This window comes from Andrographis paniculata, unplaced genomic scaffold (assembly GCF_009805555.1).
Source record: "Andrographis paniculata isolate CXL003 unplaced genomic scaffold, ASM980555v1 Contig76END, whole genome shotgun sequence".
NCBI lineage: Eukaryota > Viridiplantae > Streptophyta > Magnoliopsida > Lamiales > Acanthaceae > Andrographis > Andrographis paniculata.
In genome coordinates this window covers 2,238,302-2,256,376 of record NW_026137613.1, presented here as the reverse complement: position 1 = coordinate 2,256,376, position 18,075 = coordinate 2,238,302, and the positions used below count along the sequence as shown (strand labels likewise).

The following is an 18,075-nucleotide window of genomic DNA, read 5'->3' as shown; positions in this document are numbered from 1 at the left end:
AATATATATTTAACATATTTGATTAAAAATAAATTGTGTTTGTTTGAAGTTTTGATTATTCGTTTTTATTTGAATAGTAAAATTATAAATTTTAATAGTAAATAGAAATTGATGTGATCTATTAAATATAAAATTAACTTTCACAGTAATATAAAAAATAAAAATAGACGTGCATGTGATTTGATATTTTTTTTGAGAATTTTTCTTGATTAATAGGAGAAATTAAACCAAATCACTCAAATAAAATTTATATAGTTAAATATTTTACAAATTATATTTTTATAAAAATATAATTAATATATATTATTTCCTAAGAAATAAATTATATATTATTGATATAAACTAATACAAAAAATAAAGTATAACAATAATAATATAAACTTAAATGTGTATCATAATAAGAAACGAAAAATGAATGAAGAGAGGAAACAGAAAAATTCATAAATATTAATTAATAACTCTTTAATTGATAATTAGATTAGATTTAACGCTGTTAGTAAAAATTAAGAATATTTTTTATAAAATTAATATTAGAAGAATAAAATTAAAAGACGGTCAAATATGAGAATATAAATTGTGAATACCCTCCCTATGATAAATATCAATTCATTGATCAACTTTTTAGTCGAAGGAACTATATTAATTAAATCAGTATGGTGCTTTCTATTCACAATAATAAAGTAGTCAACTATACATGTAAACTTTACAATTATTGATCTCACGCCATAACCATTAATCAAGCTATGTTTTTCAAATTTATAAACGAAAGCAACCTACCGAAGATATCGGCTAACGCCTAATTCTAATACATACGAAACTATTGTTGTTTGTGCTACTATCAAAGTTTAAACTTACTAATCCCGCCATCCACAAAATTTGTATTCATTTGAGTTGTACACAAGTTTTAATGAATATAATAATATATTGTGTTGATTGTAGATTTATAATATAAAATAAACGAAATATTGTAGAAAATATACAAGCTAATTAACAGAGCTAGAGAAAATTTTTGATAAATTGAATGTGTAAGTGTAGTACCCGAGTTAGAGCGGTGTTAGGTCAACTTGTGTGTATGGAGTGTGTATTGATTCGATAGAGTTTAAAAGAATTGATTAACCTACTCTCATATCAATAATATGCGCATATATTGTTGCATTTATGGTAAATGTAAGATTGTAGTCCATCAGATTGTGCTTGAATGTGGTTATTGTAGTGAATACGCAATACATTGGAATGTGATAGCATGGTGATTATGCTTGGATAAGATTAATTGATTTGAGAATGATGTGTGTGATGAATACCTGTGTTGAGATATGTTATGTGAAGTAATTGATCCATGTTGTGGTTAATTGATAATTACTCATGATTTGTAATCCGGGTGTAAGATAGTCATTGTTGATGATTTGATGATCTGTGGCTTGTGTGATTAATCTATAATTCCGACATACCCGGCTTACAGGGCTAACAGGCTGCGGTATTACATAAATCTACGAGACCCTATAGTTATTTTTTAAATGGAGGAAAATGTAATACATAAATTGAGCCGGTGTTAAGCAAACTTCGGTGTATGAATGATGGGGTACTAGGTCGTCGGATTGATATATATATATATATATATAACAATCAAATAAATTAATATATGTAAAAGAAAATTGAAATTAAAATATAGAATTTTGCATACTCTTTAATTTATATATTCATGAAAAAGTAAAAATAGAATTAGAGAATTAGTATTAAGTATTCTTTTCTTTTTCAAACTTTTTGCTATATTATCTTTTATTTCAAGTGTCCTGAAATTTTGTAATTATTTTATTTATTAAAATGCCATTTTTTTAATATTGGATTATAAAATACGTTTTTTTAATAATTTCTAAAGTAAAACAAATGTAAGACAAAATAGTTTTTTTTTTTTTTTTTTTTTTTTTACAAAAACAAAAAAATAATTGTAGAAAGAATCATTATAACCCAAAAGAAGTATTTGTTCGTCTGTCAGATTTACCGCATTACCAATTTTGACAAAGTCACCAAATCAACATTTAACTATTATATTATTCATTCAATATTAATTTACACCAAATACAAATACCTTTATTACATTCTCTCTCTTTTTCTTTTTATTTTTCATTACTTTTTAACTAAATTTTAAAAATACTCTTTATTACAATTTTACTTTTATCACATTTTCAATAAAATATTCATTTTTTTAATATTTGTGCCAAACTCAAATATTCTAAATTTACCAAACGGATATATTAGAGAATAATATATTCTAGTAATAGCCACTTATACATATATATATATATATACATGACAATATATAATTGTATATGATACAATAACAACTGTATATTTAAAAGAAAAATAACATATGATTTTTATTCAATAGTAATTATTGGTATGAAATTTTGTTTGGTGTATCGGAGATCCGCAGAATGTTCAGACAACAACCTAGTGCATGTGTGGCTGCTAAATTGTTCACGTTGGCTGCTGATGTAAAATGTTTTTTTCACATAATTTTTGAGTTGGAAAAAGTATTTTTGAGAGGTAAAAAGACAATTGGAATCCTGTTTGTTTCATTGACAAAAGACACAAGAAAAAATGTGCAAGCATTGATTTGGAAAGTAAAAAAAAAAAAGATGGAGATAAAGAAAGAGACACTCTACCCCTTTTGGATCCGCAGACATATCAGACAACTAATCAGCTGCCTGCATATCTTCAACTCTGCTCTTGATGTTCGGTTCAAGGCCTGATATATTGGCTTTTAAAAAGCTCCAACATGAGATAAATTGTTTATGTCAATGCTTGGCTGTAATCAAAGACATAAAACCTTTTTCCTTGTGCTTGCATCAAAATGGATGGTCAAAGAGGAAGGAAAAAAAAGTCTTATACTCACAAAATAAAAATTGGTAACTTATGACTCTCTCTTTTCTTTGTTATTCATAAGGTTATGTCAAGTCGATTTCGTGTCATATGGTCTGATATGTGACATGAGATGTGTGGGGGCATATTTGACTATTTGGTGTCTCTGGTGTTGTCGAGTTTTGTTTGGAAGAAATGGATTTATGCATGTGTATACACTTTCCATGGAATTGTAGGAATGGGGCTTTCATAATTTTTCAAGAGAGAAAATCTGATATTTTTCCTGTTCTAAGTAGAGAGTGAGAACATGAAAAGTTATACTCATCTTCACCGAAAGGAAAGCCCAAATCCCATGGTGTAAAAGTTGAGTTTCACTTCTAGTTAAGGGGGAGTGTTCTCTTTTATTTTGAGGGATTTTTGTGGGAGGTTAGACCATGTTTTAAGTAGAAAAATATGAGAATATTATTATCTATTACATTCGGTCTGAAACCTGTCGAAGTTGCTGGAGATTTGAAGCCAAAATCATATCCTGAAGGAATCGCAACAGTTTCTTGTGTCGACAAACTGTTGAGTGTTTGTTTGGTTCCAAGGGGATTCCGAGGAGAGTCGAAGGAAGAGGAGGTGACAAGCTACGTACAACAACGTCCCATTTCAAAGCACAACCAATGGAGGTCGAGGCCTTGAATGCTTGTCTTTGCAAAGGAAGATGCACTTGTATGTGGTCGGGAAACCAATACATTTAAGTTGGGGTTTGTGGCTGTTGATTTATGGATTGTGTGTGAGGGGTTTTTGTATCTTGTTCCTGCCGTACTCATAGTGGAATTTTCCTGGATTGGTACCCTCCAAACGTAGGCCGGTTAAGGGCCGAACTGGTCAACAAACTTTGGTGTGCTGTTTGTTTCGATTAACTCAGCGCTGCATTTTTTGTTGCTTGTTTGTTGTTTGAATCTCAAGCAAACAACATCACTCTTATCACAACAAACATATTTAGTTTGTATTCCATTCCGCTGCATCGTTCAAGAGTGATCAGGGGAGTTTAAGGTGTAGAAATACATCTTGTGGGACCGTCAATTAGTATCAGAGCCAACTCTTCAAAAGGTTAAGGGAGAGAGATCCACTCAAAGATGTCAAAGAATGGAAGCTCGACATCAAGACCACCACTGCTCGATGGATCAAACTACATTTATTGGAAGATGAAAATGAAGGTGTTCATTATGTCCATCCATGATGAAACTTGGGATTCAGTTGAGTTTGGATGGATACCGCCCATGAAACTAGTTGAGGCTATTGGAACTCCCGATGGAGATGCACCGACTCAGTTTCTTCCAAAGCCCAAAACTAAATACAACTAAATATTAAGAGATGAGCAATGCCAACTTCAGAGCTTTGGACGTCATTTTCAATGGAGTGGATGAATTTCTTTTTTGAATCATCTCGACATGCACAACTGCGAAAATTGCTTGGGATGCTTTGTTGGTTACTTTTGTAGGGTCTGATAACGTGTGAGCCGCAAGGCTGCAAATGGTGGGAAGCTAGTTCGATAGAGTAAAAATGGAGGAAGATGAGACTATCTTTGGCTATAGCAATCGGTTCAAGGATGTTGTCAACGAAATACACATGCTCGGTTTAGTTTATGAAGAAAGAAAAATCGTGAATAAGATGCTAAGGACAATCACAAAGAGGTTTCCATCAAAGGTAGTCGCTCTCGAAGAGATTGAAAAAATCAAAACAATGTGACTTGATACTTTTATTGGAATTTTCCAAAACTATGAGCTGAATCATTTGATGATAAAACCAAACAAAGGGTTTTCTCTTACTATTGAGGATATTGGTGCGATGAAGTGGATGAGGATGATGTTTCATTCATTTCCAAGCAAATTTTGAAATACTACAACAACAGAGGACAAGAAAATTGAAATAGAAAATTGGGCAGGTTAGTAATCAGCAGAAGATTCGAGCAACTAACAAACGACCGCCGCAGAATGAACAGAAGTAAAACATTCATATCAAAACTGTTGCCTTCAAACAAAAGAAGAAAGGAAAGTTTCCCGTCCCCCAAAGGCCAAACATATTAGACGTTGTGATATGCTACAGATGCAATGGATATGGGCATTTGATGTCTGAATGTCCATCGGCGTTAAGAAATGAAAGCATAGCTATGAGCATAACTCCAAGTGATGGAGAAGATGATAATAAATCTGAATCACAAACCACCAAAGAGGAAGTTGTAGCTTTCACCTTAAAAGGCAATGAAGAAATCAAATCTGAGGTTGATTCTGATACTCTTCTTGAGATGGAATGCAATGAAATTGTTGAGAAATACAAAGAAACGGTGAAAGAGTAGAAAATTTTGATCTCTATTAATGAAAGACTAAAGGATCGTCCTAATGAACTGAATGCATGGAACAACGCTCTTATTGATAAAAATCATAACTTGAGGAGTGAATGTGATAGACTTGTCGATCAAAATGTAATGTTGAATCACCAGATAGTAGATGCCATTGAAAAGACCATGCTCTGGAAGTGTCAAATGCAAACCTTCTTGAAGAAAATATCCCTATGAGGAAAGGAAAAGAGAAGTTCGATGAGGTTCTTTCCATTGGAAAACCATTCGGTGATTGTCATGGACTTGGATACAAATATGGTACTGGAAGCAATCAAACTATTTTTGTGAAAGGTGGCTTACTGGAAGAATCAACCAATACAACATTGCAAAAGATTTCCAACAGACAAAGACGAAGAAACAGAATGCCGGAGGTAGTTGGAAAGACATACATACAGCCTGTGAACTACATGTATTGTGGAATTATCAGACACAAGGCTGATTGGTGTGAACGAGTCATTCATGATTTATTCAGAGGAAAGAAGATTTATTAGCCTTGGAGAAGATGAAAAAGAGGATAAATACCATACTTGAATGGAGGCCAAGAATTTGACAAATATGTGCAATGTTGCTCTATCCACGATTCGTTTAGATAAAAGAAAAACTTGGTATTTCGATAGTGGATGCTCGAGGCACATGACGAATCAAAGAGATATTCTCTCTAATTTCCAAGAAGTTGATTATGGACATGTGATTTATAGAGATGAAGTTAAGGGAAAGATTACTGGATATGGTGCTTTACAAGTTGATGGACTGCCCAACTTGTCGAAAGTTTTCTTGGTGGAAAATCTCAACACCAATATTATTAGCATCAACCAACTCTGTGATGAAGGTCTAAAGGTAAAACTTACCAAAAATTCTTGTGACGTTTATAATGGACATCGATAGATTATGGTTAGATCTCGGTCAAAGAACAATTGTTACATCTTGAAAAGAAGGTGCGAAGTTGCATTAATGACCATGAAACAAAATCTATCTCTTTGGCATTCCAGACTTGGGCATTTCAATGTGAAAAATCTTATTCGATTGAGCAAGAAGGGAGTTGTTCGAAGACTACCTAAATTATCCAAAGCAGAAAAGTTATCTTGTGCATACTGTTGAGTTGGAAAGCAAAATAGTGGAATTACTGCACATGGAGTTGATGGGGCCAACCGAAGTTGAAAGCATTACTGGAAAAAATTACATCTTGTCGTTGTTGATGATTTCTCCAGATTCACTTGGGTCAACTTTCTTAGAGAAAAAAGTGACACCTTTGAAGCATTCGAGGATCTGTGCAACCAGATATCAAATGAAAAACAATCTGCAGTAGCAAGGATAAGGAGTGATCATAGCAAGGAATTCGAAAATCAATTTTTTTTATGCTTATTGCAGCAAGTGTGGGATCTTTCACGAGTTCTCAGCTCCAAATACACCACAACAAAATGGTGTGGTGTAGAGAAAGAATAGAACACTCTAAGAGATGAATAGAACCATGTTGCATACTAAATATGTCTCAAGGAACTTGTAGGCCGAAGCTGTGAGTACAGTTTGTTACATCATTAACCGAATCTAGTTAAGGCCGCACACTCGGTCTACCCCCTATGAGATATGGAAAGGAAGAAGCCTACAATTCACTACTTCCACACTTTCGGATGCAAATGCCATATCTTGAAGGACATACAACTTGTTAGCAAAATTCGAAACAAGGGCAGAGGAATGCATCTTTCTTAGGTATTCCATAAATAGCAAGGCTTATCGTGTCTTCAATCTAAAAAATAGAAAACTGATGGAATCTTCATATGTGAAATTCGATGATGGCCTGGATGACAAAGAAGACAATGATTCTGATGTTGAAGAATCTAATGAAAAGAAAATTCAGAAATCAAAAGTTGCAGTCGAAATTGAGTATGATCTAGGGCTAATCATATCAACCATGAACAACCATCTGGTGAAGAGGATGAACTGGAATCTGAAGTAAGAAGGAGATCAATAATCAACAAGTATCATCCATCTGATGCATTATTGGAGACCTTCAAGGAGAAAAGATGACTCGAGGTAAAACAATCAACTTTCGAGATCTCGTTGGGATGAGCTGTTTTATGTCTAAAGTGGAGCCTAGAAACATTGATGAGGCAGTTGAAGATGAATATTGGATCTCAACCATCTTCAGTTTGTAAGAAACAAAGTGTGGGAACTGGTTCAACCACCATAAAATGCCAATATCATCGGTACCAAGTGGATTTTTCAAAATAAAACTGATGAGGTACAAAGTGCCATAAAAAACAAGGCTAGGGTGGTTGCCCAGGGTTATTCTCAGCTTGAAGAACTCGACTACGATGAGACGTTTGCCCCCGTTGCTCGGATTGAGGCGGTACAATTGCTTATATCAATTTCATGCACTCTTGAGTTCAAGCTATTCCAAATGGATGTGAAAACAACATTTTTACATGGATGGATCAAAGAAAAAATCTTTATTGCTCAACCAAGGGGATTTGAGAGTCCAACTCATCTGGAGTATATTTACAAACTTTACAAGACACTCTATGGACTCAAGCAAGCTCCAAGGGCTTGGTATAATCGTTTATCGTCATTCCTTCTTGATAATGATTTTGTTCATGGCTCTATCGAGAAGACATTGTTCATTAAACGTCCTAGAAATGATATCATAATTGCTCAAGTCTAGGTGGATGACACCGTCTTTGGATCCACTTCAAATGTCTTGACAAAATGAATTTGCGGATCTTATGTAAACAGAATTTGAGATGTCCATGTGGGTGAGCTGAACTTCTTTCTGGAACTGCAAATCAACTAGTGCAAACATGGGATTTTTCATTTTCAAATTAAATATGCTCAAAACCTTGTAAGAAAGTTCGGCATAGAGAGTTCAAAAGCAATTCGGACTCTGATGGGACTACATGAAAAATTGTCAAAGGGTGACTCTAGAGATTCAGTTGATCAGAAATTATACAGGAGCATGATTGGAAGCTTGCGACCTCACAGCCAGGAAACCAGATATGTGCTTCAGCGTATGCTTTTGTGCCTGATTTAAGGCAAATCTCAATGAGGCACATCTCAAGGCAGTCAAAAGGATCATTCGATTGTTAAGGGCACAACTGATTTTAGCCTATGTTATGTAAAGGGATCATAGATGGATTCAATCGGATTTATGGACTTAGACTGGGTTAAATGCAATGGTGATCAAAAGAGCATTTCAAATGTTGATTCGGACCGATTCACATTATTGAGAAAGAACTTGGGTATTGTACCCATCACTACAAGATCTAAGATGAGCTAGTAGAAGAAAATTTATTTAATGGCCAAAAGAATGCATGTGAGAACCCTGTCCTGCAGTGCAGTCCAATGTAGAACCGGACAACAATGTCATATTATCTATTTTGAAGGATTGTAACAAAAAGGAGGCATTGATCAAATTCCTAAATTTGCGTCGTTTTACCCTAGTGTGGATTACATTGAGGATTTTGAAAGTGATGTCGAGACCTTTAAAGCCTCCAGAATTGATAGTGCATGAACTTAACCTTTTTGGCAAATGTCTCCCAATTGGGAGAATGAGAAAGGAGTTGAAAGAGTCATGACGTGCTATTTAAGGGGGAGAAGCTGATGTTAAGGGATAGACTATGAAAAATGAGCGATGAAGTGGCAAAATTTTTTGGGTTTGTCTGTTGTTGGTCCCTGCGGATCGACTAACATCTCTTTCATCTCGATGTGGGATACATCAACCAAAGAGGGACAGATTGTTGGTATGAAATTTTGTTTGATGTATCGGAGATCCGCAAAATGTTCAGATAACCAACTGGTGCATGTGTCGCTGCTAAATTGTCCACGTTGGCTGCTTATGTGGAATATTTTTCCACATATTTTCTGAGTTGGAAAAAGTCTTTTTGAGAGATAAAAACATAATTGGAATCCTGTTTGTTTTATTGACAAAAGGCATAAGGAAAACTGTTGGAATCCTGTTTGTTTCATTGACAAAAGGCACAAGGAAAAATGTGCAAGCATTGATTTGGAAAGTAAAAAAAAAAGATGAAGAAAAGGAAGATCCATTCCACCCATTTTGGATTCGCAGACATATCAGACAACCAATCAGTTGTCTGCATGTCTTCAATTCTTCTCTTGATGCTTGGTTCAAAACCTGATATATTGGCCTTTGAAAATCTCTAACATGAGATAAATTGTTTATCACAATGCTTAACTGTAAGCAAAGACAAAAAACCTTGCTCCTCGTGCTTGCATCAAAATAGATGGTCAAAGAGGAATGAAAAAAAGCCTCATATTCACAAAACCAAAAATGGTAACTTTTGACTCTCTATTCTCTATGTCATTTATAAGGATTGTGTCAAGTCAATTTCATACCATATGGTCTGATATGTGACATGAGATGTGTGAGGGCATATTTGACCATTTGGTGTCCTTGGTGTTGTTGAGTTTTGATTGGAAGAAATGAGTTTGTGTATGTGTATATATACACTTTCCATGAAATTTTGGAAATGAGACTTTCATAATTTTTAAGAGAGAAAATCTGATATCTTTTATGTTCTAAGTAGAGAGTGAGAACTTGAAGAGTTCTACTCATCTTCACTGAAAGGAAAGCCCAAATCCTATGGTGTAAGAGTTGAGTTTCAATTCTAGTTGAAGGGGAGTGTTCTCTTTTATTTTGAGAGATTTTTGTGGGAGGTTACACCATGTTTTAAGTAGAAATCTGAGAGGATTTTAATCTATTACATTGGGTCTGAACCCTGTCGAAGTTGCTGGAGATTTGAAGCCAAAATCAAATTCTGAAGGAATCACAACATTCTGTTGTGTTGACAAACTGCCGAGTGTTTGTTTGGTTCCAAGGGGATTTCAAGGAGAGTCGGAGGAGGAGGAGGTGACAAGCTTCGTACAACAACGTCCTATTTTAGAGCACAACCAATGGAGGTCGAGGCCTTGCATGCTTGCCTTTGTGAAGGAAGATACACTTGTATGTGATCGGGAAACCAATACATTTAAGTTGGGCTTGTTGTTGTTGATTTGTGGAGTGTGTGTGAGAGGTTTTTGTATTTTGTTCATGCCTTACTCATAGTTGAATTGCCCTGGGTTAGTACCCCAGACGTAGGCCGGTTAAAAGCCGATCTGGATCAACAAACTTCGGTGTACTATTTGTTTTGATTCACTCTGCACTGCATTTCTTATTACTTGTTTGTGTTTCAAATTTCAAGCAGACAAAGTCACTCTGATCACAACAAACATATTCAGTTTGCATTTCATTCCGCTGCATCGTTTAAAAGTGATCAAGATTAAAGTTTAAAGTGTAAAAATACATCTTGTGAAACCGTCAGGGATGATTATAATAATTTAAGTGGACATTCATCATCATGTCCCACACATTCTTGATCAATAAAAGATTATATATGAATTGATTCAAAACTAATTTATAACAATTAATTTTTATTGTTCAAATAAATATGATAAAGACAAGATCAATAATTATGGTACAATAACAAAAATATAATAAAATATAGATATATTTAAGAGATAAAGAAAGATGCCAGAGATGCCATCATCATCTGCAGTCTGCCAGCAGATGTGTTCAATTTGTGATTTTTGTTTTATATACATTTTTTTATTTTATGAATTTGTCGTTTTAGGTATATAAAATTATTCGACAATATTAAAAATAATATTTTATATTAAACTTTTTACTTTTTAAAGTATATTAATATATATTGTACTTCCTCCGATTTGGTACGTGAGTTATTTTTATTTTTAATATAGAGATTAATATATATAGTATTACAATGATAGTCGGTGAGTTTTAGATTAAAAAATAAATATACCTTTTGATTTTATTTGTAATGTAATAGTATTTGTGTGAATAAATGTGATTAAAAAATATTTGTAATGAATAGTGGGGTAGTTACTAAATAAACAAATACAACTCATGTAAATGGACATTCAGATATAAAAATGGTAACCCTTTGTTGCTTGACGGATAGAGTATTTTTTTTTATAATAGTTATAGAAGCTTGAAAAACGTGTTGCTAGAAATTATTTTTCAGACATTCGGCTTCATTAGAGCACATTGAAAGGCTAAAAGACTTTACTGTCAATTTAAGAAATATTTCCAATTTTCCAATTTGACCGTGTAAATATTGAATCGAATGTATAAAAATAATGGAAAATACAGAATTAGGAGATATATATTTTTTTCGTATAAGTAAAAATAAAAGACGAATTAAATAAAGAAAATGTAAGAATTGAAAACAAAAACAATAAAAAAAAATAAAAATAAAAAAGACCATAGGAATAAATTATTTGTGCTGTTGCTGTGTTCCCTCGGCCGAGTCTAATTTAAGTCTTCTTGTGTTTGTTCAATGAATCAATTTTTGGACACACTCTTTAGTTATTATTATTAATGGATTTGTTCATCCAACCTATTTTTGTGATATGATTAAATATTATAAAAAAATAATATATATATATTTAAACACCATATATATAATATATACATTTTATTTATACCAAAAAAAATAATAATTCTAGATATTATTTGTTAATTACCTGGGCAATCGTCCCACACTTAAAATAAAAAATATATATTTATTTAAAAATACAAAGTGAATATATATATACAAAATTATATGGAATAATATATTTGCTATGTCCACTAACAAAATCAATAATTAAATGCAACATATGAAGAATTTTTATATTATCGACCTTCTTTCTTATATTTAAATATTTTTTAAAAAAACACAAAACAAAACAAACATCGTCCTTCTTATAAAATAAATAGATAAATAAGAACTCCAAAATTTTAAAAGTCCCATACATCTTCAAGTTTACTTCCTTTAATTTTGTTTTTTTTTTTAATGACGGATATAGAAGAAAGAAAATAGGGATATAATAGATTAATAAACTGAAATTTAGGGGGACAAACTACTATAAATATTTTATTTTATTTTTATTGTTACATAAAATTTGTCTAATTCTTCCTCCATCCTAATCTGAATGGGTCCTTTGGAGTTTCGAAATAACTTAGAAAATAATAGTATTTTGTTAGTTAGTGAAATACGTAAGATATTTTGATATTTTTGTCTGATAAATTGGTTATATGTGTTTGATTGATAAGATTAAACACCCATTTTTTCTCAACTTTTTCGATGACAAAGGTACGACCAATTTACCACTCTCTAATTGAAAGAATTAAATTAGGTACATCGGTAGTAAAAATTTTCTAATTTAATATAGTGCGAGAAAAACGTAATTCAAATAATATCATGCAATTTTTAGGCTAAGCACATTAACCTACTTAGTACTTTATCAAATAAATACACAATTACAAATGTAGTTATTCAATTAGCACTCAATTAATAGAAAGATTTAAAACATGACCACAATAATAAATTACATAGGTGTGTTTGTTTGGGGGATTTAATTAGATTTCTACTATTCATCCAATTTTTTCCCCCAAAAAATATCAAATCAAACATCTATTCTTCATTTTTTATATTATACTAAAAATCAATTTTACATTTAAAACATCGCATCAACACCTATTTATATCACATCATACAACTATTCAAATTCAAAATTTTTACTATTCAAATCCCAACTCAAAATCCAACCCCCAAAACAAACACACCCTAATGAATGTAAACATTACATGCAAAAAAATCACATAAATATCAATTCATCAAAAGATTCCATTAAAACTCAAAACTTTCTTACAAACTCATAATCCAATAATTCATCCAACCTTAAATTAGAATAAAAAATTTAGCCACTAAACATAATTAAAAATTGAAAATAAATAAATTCACTCGGCATATAATGCAGAATTGCGTAGCCATTTCTTGATCGCTCCAGCTGTCCGCGCCTCTACTGCTTTTTCTCTCAAATGGTATTTTTTATTTCTTCTTCTTTTTTTGATAAAACACGTCGAAGCCTAGAATTGAGCTTTAATATTTTTTTTTATAATTTCTGCTCCACCAATTTATTTTGATACAAAATTTTCAATATGACCTTCAAGTCTTGACTTATCTAAATCTTTTGAATATGGGCATGCCTAAATGAAACCAATATTATGATTTTATTTTTTTTTTCAAATATTTTCAATTTTTTTCATTTCTAACACATAATCAAATTCTACTAAAAATAAATAGGAACTATGCAAAATTATAGTCAATATGTGCAATTAACGTACGAAAAGTTAAATGAAGAATAAGTTTATCATTGTCCTTTAACTTTATGTATAAAATAATTGTATATGTAATGACATATTTGTAATTTAGATAAAAATTAAATAATATTTTGATATTAATGTAATTACTTTTACTAAAATAATAAAATTGAGTGGAAGGAAATAATAAAAGTACTTTGAGCTCGACAAATAACCTGATTTATTCAATATACATTAATATATATATATATATGTGTGTGTGTGTGTGTGTAGTAAATGTGAATTTCGAGAGAATTGAACAAGAAAGTTTTATGCACGGTTTTGTAGAAAGCAGTGTGAAGGGTAATTTATTTGTCAATTTTTTCACTATAATTCTCAAAAACCCAAACTCTACATTTTAAGTAGATTTTTTTTTTTTTTTTTTTTTTTTTTTTTTTTTTTTTTTTAAAGTAGAGTTGTTAACCTGTCCATTTGAAATCACTTATAAATTAATAATAATTATTATTATTTGGGGCATCTTCTGACTGTTCCCACTTAATAATATATGTGCAATATTATGCACAGCAATCAATACTCAGATTCGATCTTTCAAAACCTCCCCAACATTAAGTTCATCCTTTCATGGCGACAGAGCCGATCACTCTCAACTACCCCACTCTCCTTCTCATCCTTTCACCTCTCATCATCTTCTTCCTAATCCGAATCTTCAATCCATGGCGCCGCCGCCGGAACCCCCAAAATCTACCTCCGAGCCCTCCAAAGCTGCCGGTGATCGGCCACCTGCACCACCTCCTCGGAGGCCTGCCGCACCAGGTCCTCGCCAGATTATCCCGCAAGTACGGCCGTGTCCTGCTTCTGCATCTCGGAGAGATCTCGACGGTGGTGATTTCCTCGCCGGCGGCTGCCAAGCAGGTCCTCAAGGACCAGGACCCCGCCTGCGCAGACAGACCCAAAACCATCGGGCTCGAGATCATGTGGTATAATTACTCCGATCTCGCCTTCTGCCCTTACAACGACCAGTGGCGACAACTGCGGAAAATCTGTGTTCTCGAACTTCTGAGTTCAAAAAACGTTAAATCTTTCGGGTACTATTGCATACTGCAGTCATTCTACTTATTTGAATTATTATTATTTCTTTTAAATGTAGAGTTAGATATTGACTTATGATCAATAATTTATTATTAATTTTTTTTAAGATACATTAGGTAAGACCATTTTGGATCAAGTTGATAAATTTACTTTTGATTTTGAATTATTATTATTTTTTTCTCAGCTACATTAGGGAAGACGAAGCTTCACATTTGATCTCGACCGTCCAATCCTTTGCAGCGTCGCGAGAGGCGATCAATCTGACGGAGACTATTCTCCGATTTTCAAGCTCCGTCATTTGTCGGGCGGCGCTCGGGAAGGATCAGACGGCCAATGGCGATGCTTTGATTGAAATGATGAAGAAGGCTCTGTCGATGGCCGGCGGATTTGAGCTTGCCGATCTGTTTCCATCATCGAAGTTGCTGAATTTGCTGTGCTTGAATAAGTATAGGCTGATGTGGATGCACCGGAAACTCGATTCCATTCTCGATGATATCGTGGATGAGCATAAACTCCGGAAGGGCGGTGAATACGGCGGGGAAGATATAGTCGATGCTATGCTGAGAATTAATAGAAGTGAAGATGGTCAAGACTCCATTTCTAAGGATAACATCAAGGCCATCATCTTTGTAAGTGTTTAATTTAATATTTTATTAGAAAAAATAATATTTGAGGAAATATTAAAAAAATAATAATATTAATTGATAGTATCAAAATTATAAAAATATCTAAATAGGATATTTATTCGACAGTTATGTGTAATTCAATGTAGAAACGACGTATAACACATAGAAATATTCTATGGTAAATATAAAAAATATTTTATTTTTATTTAGTACTACATGAAAACAATAATAATAAAAGACGAAGGAAGTGTTATGATTTTCACAATATTTATTTATATTCAATATATCAGTTTAATATATAAATACAAGATCTTAATCATTATATCTATACAAACTTTATGCCATGAATATCATGTCATAAAATAATTATTATGTGATTTTTTAATAAAACAATGAGAATACATCGCTTATCCACAGGACATGTTCAGCGGTGGGACAGAGACAACGTCTACAACCATAGATTGGGCGATGGCTGAGCTAATGAAAAACCCGAGAGTGATGGCGAAGGCACAAGCGGAGCTAAGAGAAATCCTAAAAGAAAAAAAGACAATAAATAGCGGCGACATCGAAGAAATGAAGTATTTAAAGCTGGTGATCAAAGAAACCCTACGATTACACCCTCCGATGCCATTACTACCAAGAGCGTGCAGAGATAAATGCATGGTCAATGGATATTCGATCCCTCTTAAATCGAAGATTTTGGTAAATGTTTGGGCGATTGGAAGGGATCACGAGTATTGGGACGAGGCTGAAATGTTTAAACCGGAAAGGTTTGAGGATAGTTCGAGAGATTTCTTTGGGAACAACTTCGATTACTTGCCATTTGGGACTGGGAAAAGGATCTGTCCCGGTATAAATTTCGGATTGGCAAACGTCGAGCTGCCTTTGGCTCGACTGCTTTACCACTTCGATTGGAGAATGCCCGATGGAATGGAAGAGAATGAGATTGATATGACCGAGGGATCGGGCATCACCGTGTCCCGAAAGAATGATCTTTTCTTGGTTCCTTTGTTGGCTAATGCTCCATAGTTCACTTGATCCAAGTTAGCTACATTATGCATAATTACATTTTCGAATCAATGTATCATAGTTGTGTTATGAAAATTTACGAGGAATAAAGGAGGGAGTTCTGGAGTCTCGAAAAGAAAATTTGAAAATAGTAAAAATTTAATGTTATAATTTATGAGATAAAATAAATATTTAACGTAATATTTTTGAAACATAATTATTGTTGATGTAAAATATTAGAAATTTTAAAGCTATGTGTGTAAACAAAGCAACAACTTATATTCTTTGTCCATTATCAATTTATTGATTTTGTTATTCTAGTATATCCATAATCAATTCATCAGTTTTCTTTATTATAACTATATTTTCAGCTTAAATACATAATGCATTTACTTCAGAAAATATTATAAGAATGCTGTAAAAAAAAAAGTAAAATAATGGTTATTAGAGAGAAAAAAATGACTTTCTATCCTCATATTGTATTACTAACCTATAATATAGTAGTAATATTCTAAAATTTAGAATAGTTTAGAAGGCAAATGGATAGATACAAATCGATGAACGGAGTATATAAGATTTGGATTCTACACGTATGGATATCTTTGTAACATTTACCATTATTCATCGATTTTTATTTTTTTAATTATGTGGAGAATGATCGATCATATGCGAGTGATACAAATATAATTAATTACAAAAATTGTTATAATTGTCTATTCAGGTTTTTATAAAATGTTATTTTAACGGACAAGTGATCAATTTTTTGTCACGGAAATATGATATAAAAATCATTACAAAAAGATGTTGTGCATGTCATAATATATTCGAAACGGGTTATTTGTTATGACTATGCTTCGTTACAAATAGATTTTTAATTTTTTTCACAGACAAATACCCGTAATAAAAATCGATACGAAAAGTATTGTAACTGTCAGAAAAACTTTTATACCGCATCATTTGTTATGGCAATTAAACGTTACAAAAAGGATTCTGCTTTTTGTCGCGGACAAAAAATCGTAACAGAAAGTCTTCTCACAAGCGTTGACCACTCCTCTTTTGTTACAACATTTGTAGCGACACATACTTTTTGTTATTCGAGTAGACATACCGGCTAAAATTCGCAACAAAATCATCACAAATAATTTTTTGCCACAGAAAATAAGGATTTGTAAATGATTCAATTCCGCTAGAAATAGACATTATTTTGATAGTGAAATGCGAACTAGAGTTTTACAATTCATGCAATGGACATCATAGTAAACTTTCTATTTTGCAAATAGGTTGTGGAGTAACATCACAAAACCCATAAAAAGAAAAACGTACATACGGTGAAAATTCAACAAACATAATTATATGAAATTAAAGCCTCCTTCAAGGCCTTCGTTCAAATCCTCTCACGGGCGGGAGCTCGAGGATGTACTCGCAAATGGATCATCCGATGATCGAGGAGGATCTCGACTCCCTAAAGCGACTGATTTGCATGTGCGGCAAAGGTCTCATAGTCGAAGACACCGTGGAGAGGGAAGTCAAGGTGGTACAAGGTGTTGTAGGTCGTAGGCCTAATGGGGCAGTCGACGGAGCAACTCATCGAGTATTTCATCAGCGTCACGAAGGGAAGCTACAGGATGAACATCGTAAACCGAAAGCATAAAATTGCGGTACCTCCAACCACCGGGAACTGTAACCGGTTAGACCCAAACACCATTCTGAGGGTCCTTTGCAGCCAGAACGATCGAATCACCAACGATTTTCTTAAGAAAATGCTGCATTATACTACTAGAAAACTATGGGATTGTCGCGAAAAATTTGTCGCGGATTGATCTATTGTCACAACTTTTATTGAAAATTTAATAAAAGTTATATATAAATTAATTGGCACGGACTTCCGCAACAATCCTTGTTACAATAATTAATTTTTCCTATATGTCGCGAAAGCGGCAATAAAAAGAAAT

At 33.0% G+C, this 18,075-nt stretch overlaps 1 protein-coding gene across 2 annotated transcripts in view; it reads left to right on the top strand.

Moving 5' to 3' along the window:
- The window catches only part of LOC127266544 (cytochrome P450 71D95-like), a 42,978-nt gene extending 26,727 nt beyond the window's left edge, over positions 1-16,251 (top strand). The window contains exons 2-4 of one of the 2 annotated variants that reach the window (XM_051296812.1): positions 14,214-14,485; positions 14,674-15,118; positions 15,533-16,251. In XM_051296812.1, coding sequence (XP_051152769.1) covers positions 14,214-14,485; positions 14,674-15,118; positions 15,533-16,144 — 1,329 coding nt within the window. In that variant the 3' untranslated portion in view covers positions 16,145-16,251. Of the gene's footprint in view, positions 1-13,950; positions 14,486-14,673; positions 15,119-15,532 lie in introns of those variants that run through there. The other variant, XM_051296811.1, reaches the window with a different exon arrangement.
- The last annotated feature ends 1,824 nt before the right edge of the window (positions 16,252-18,075 follow it).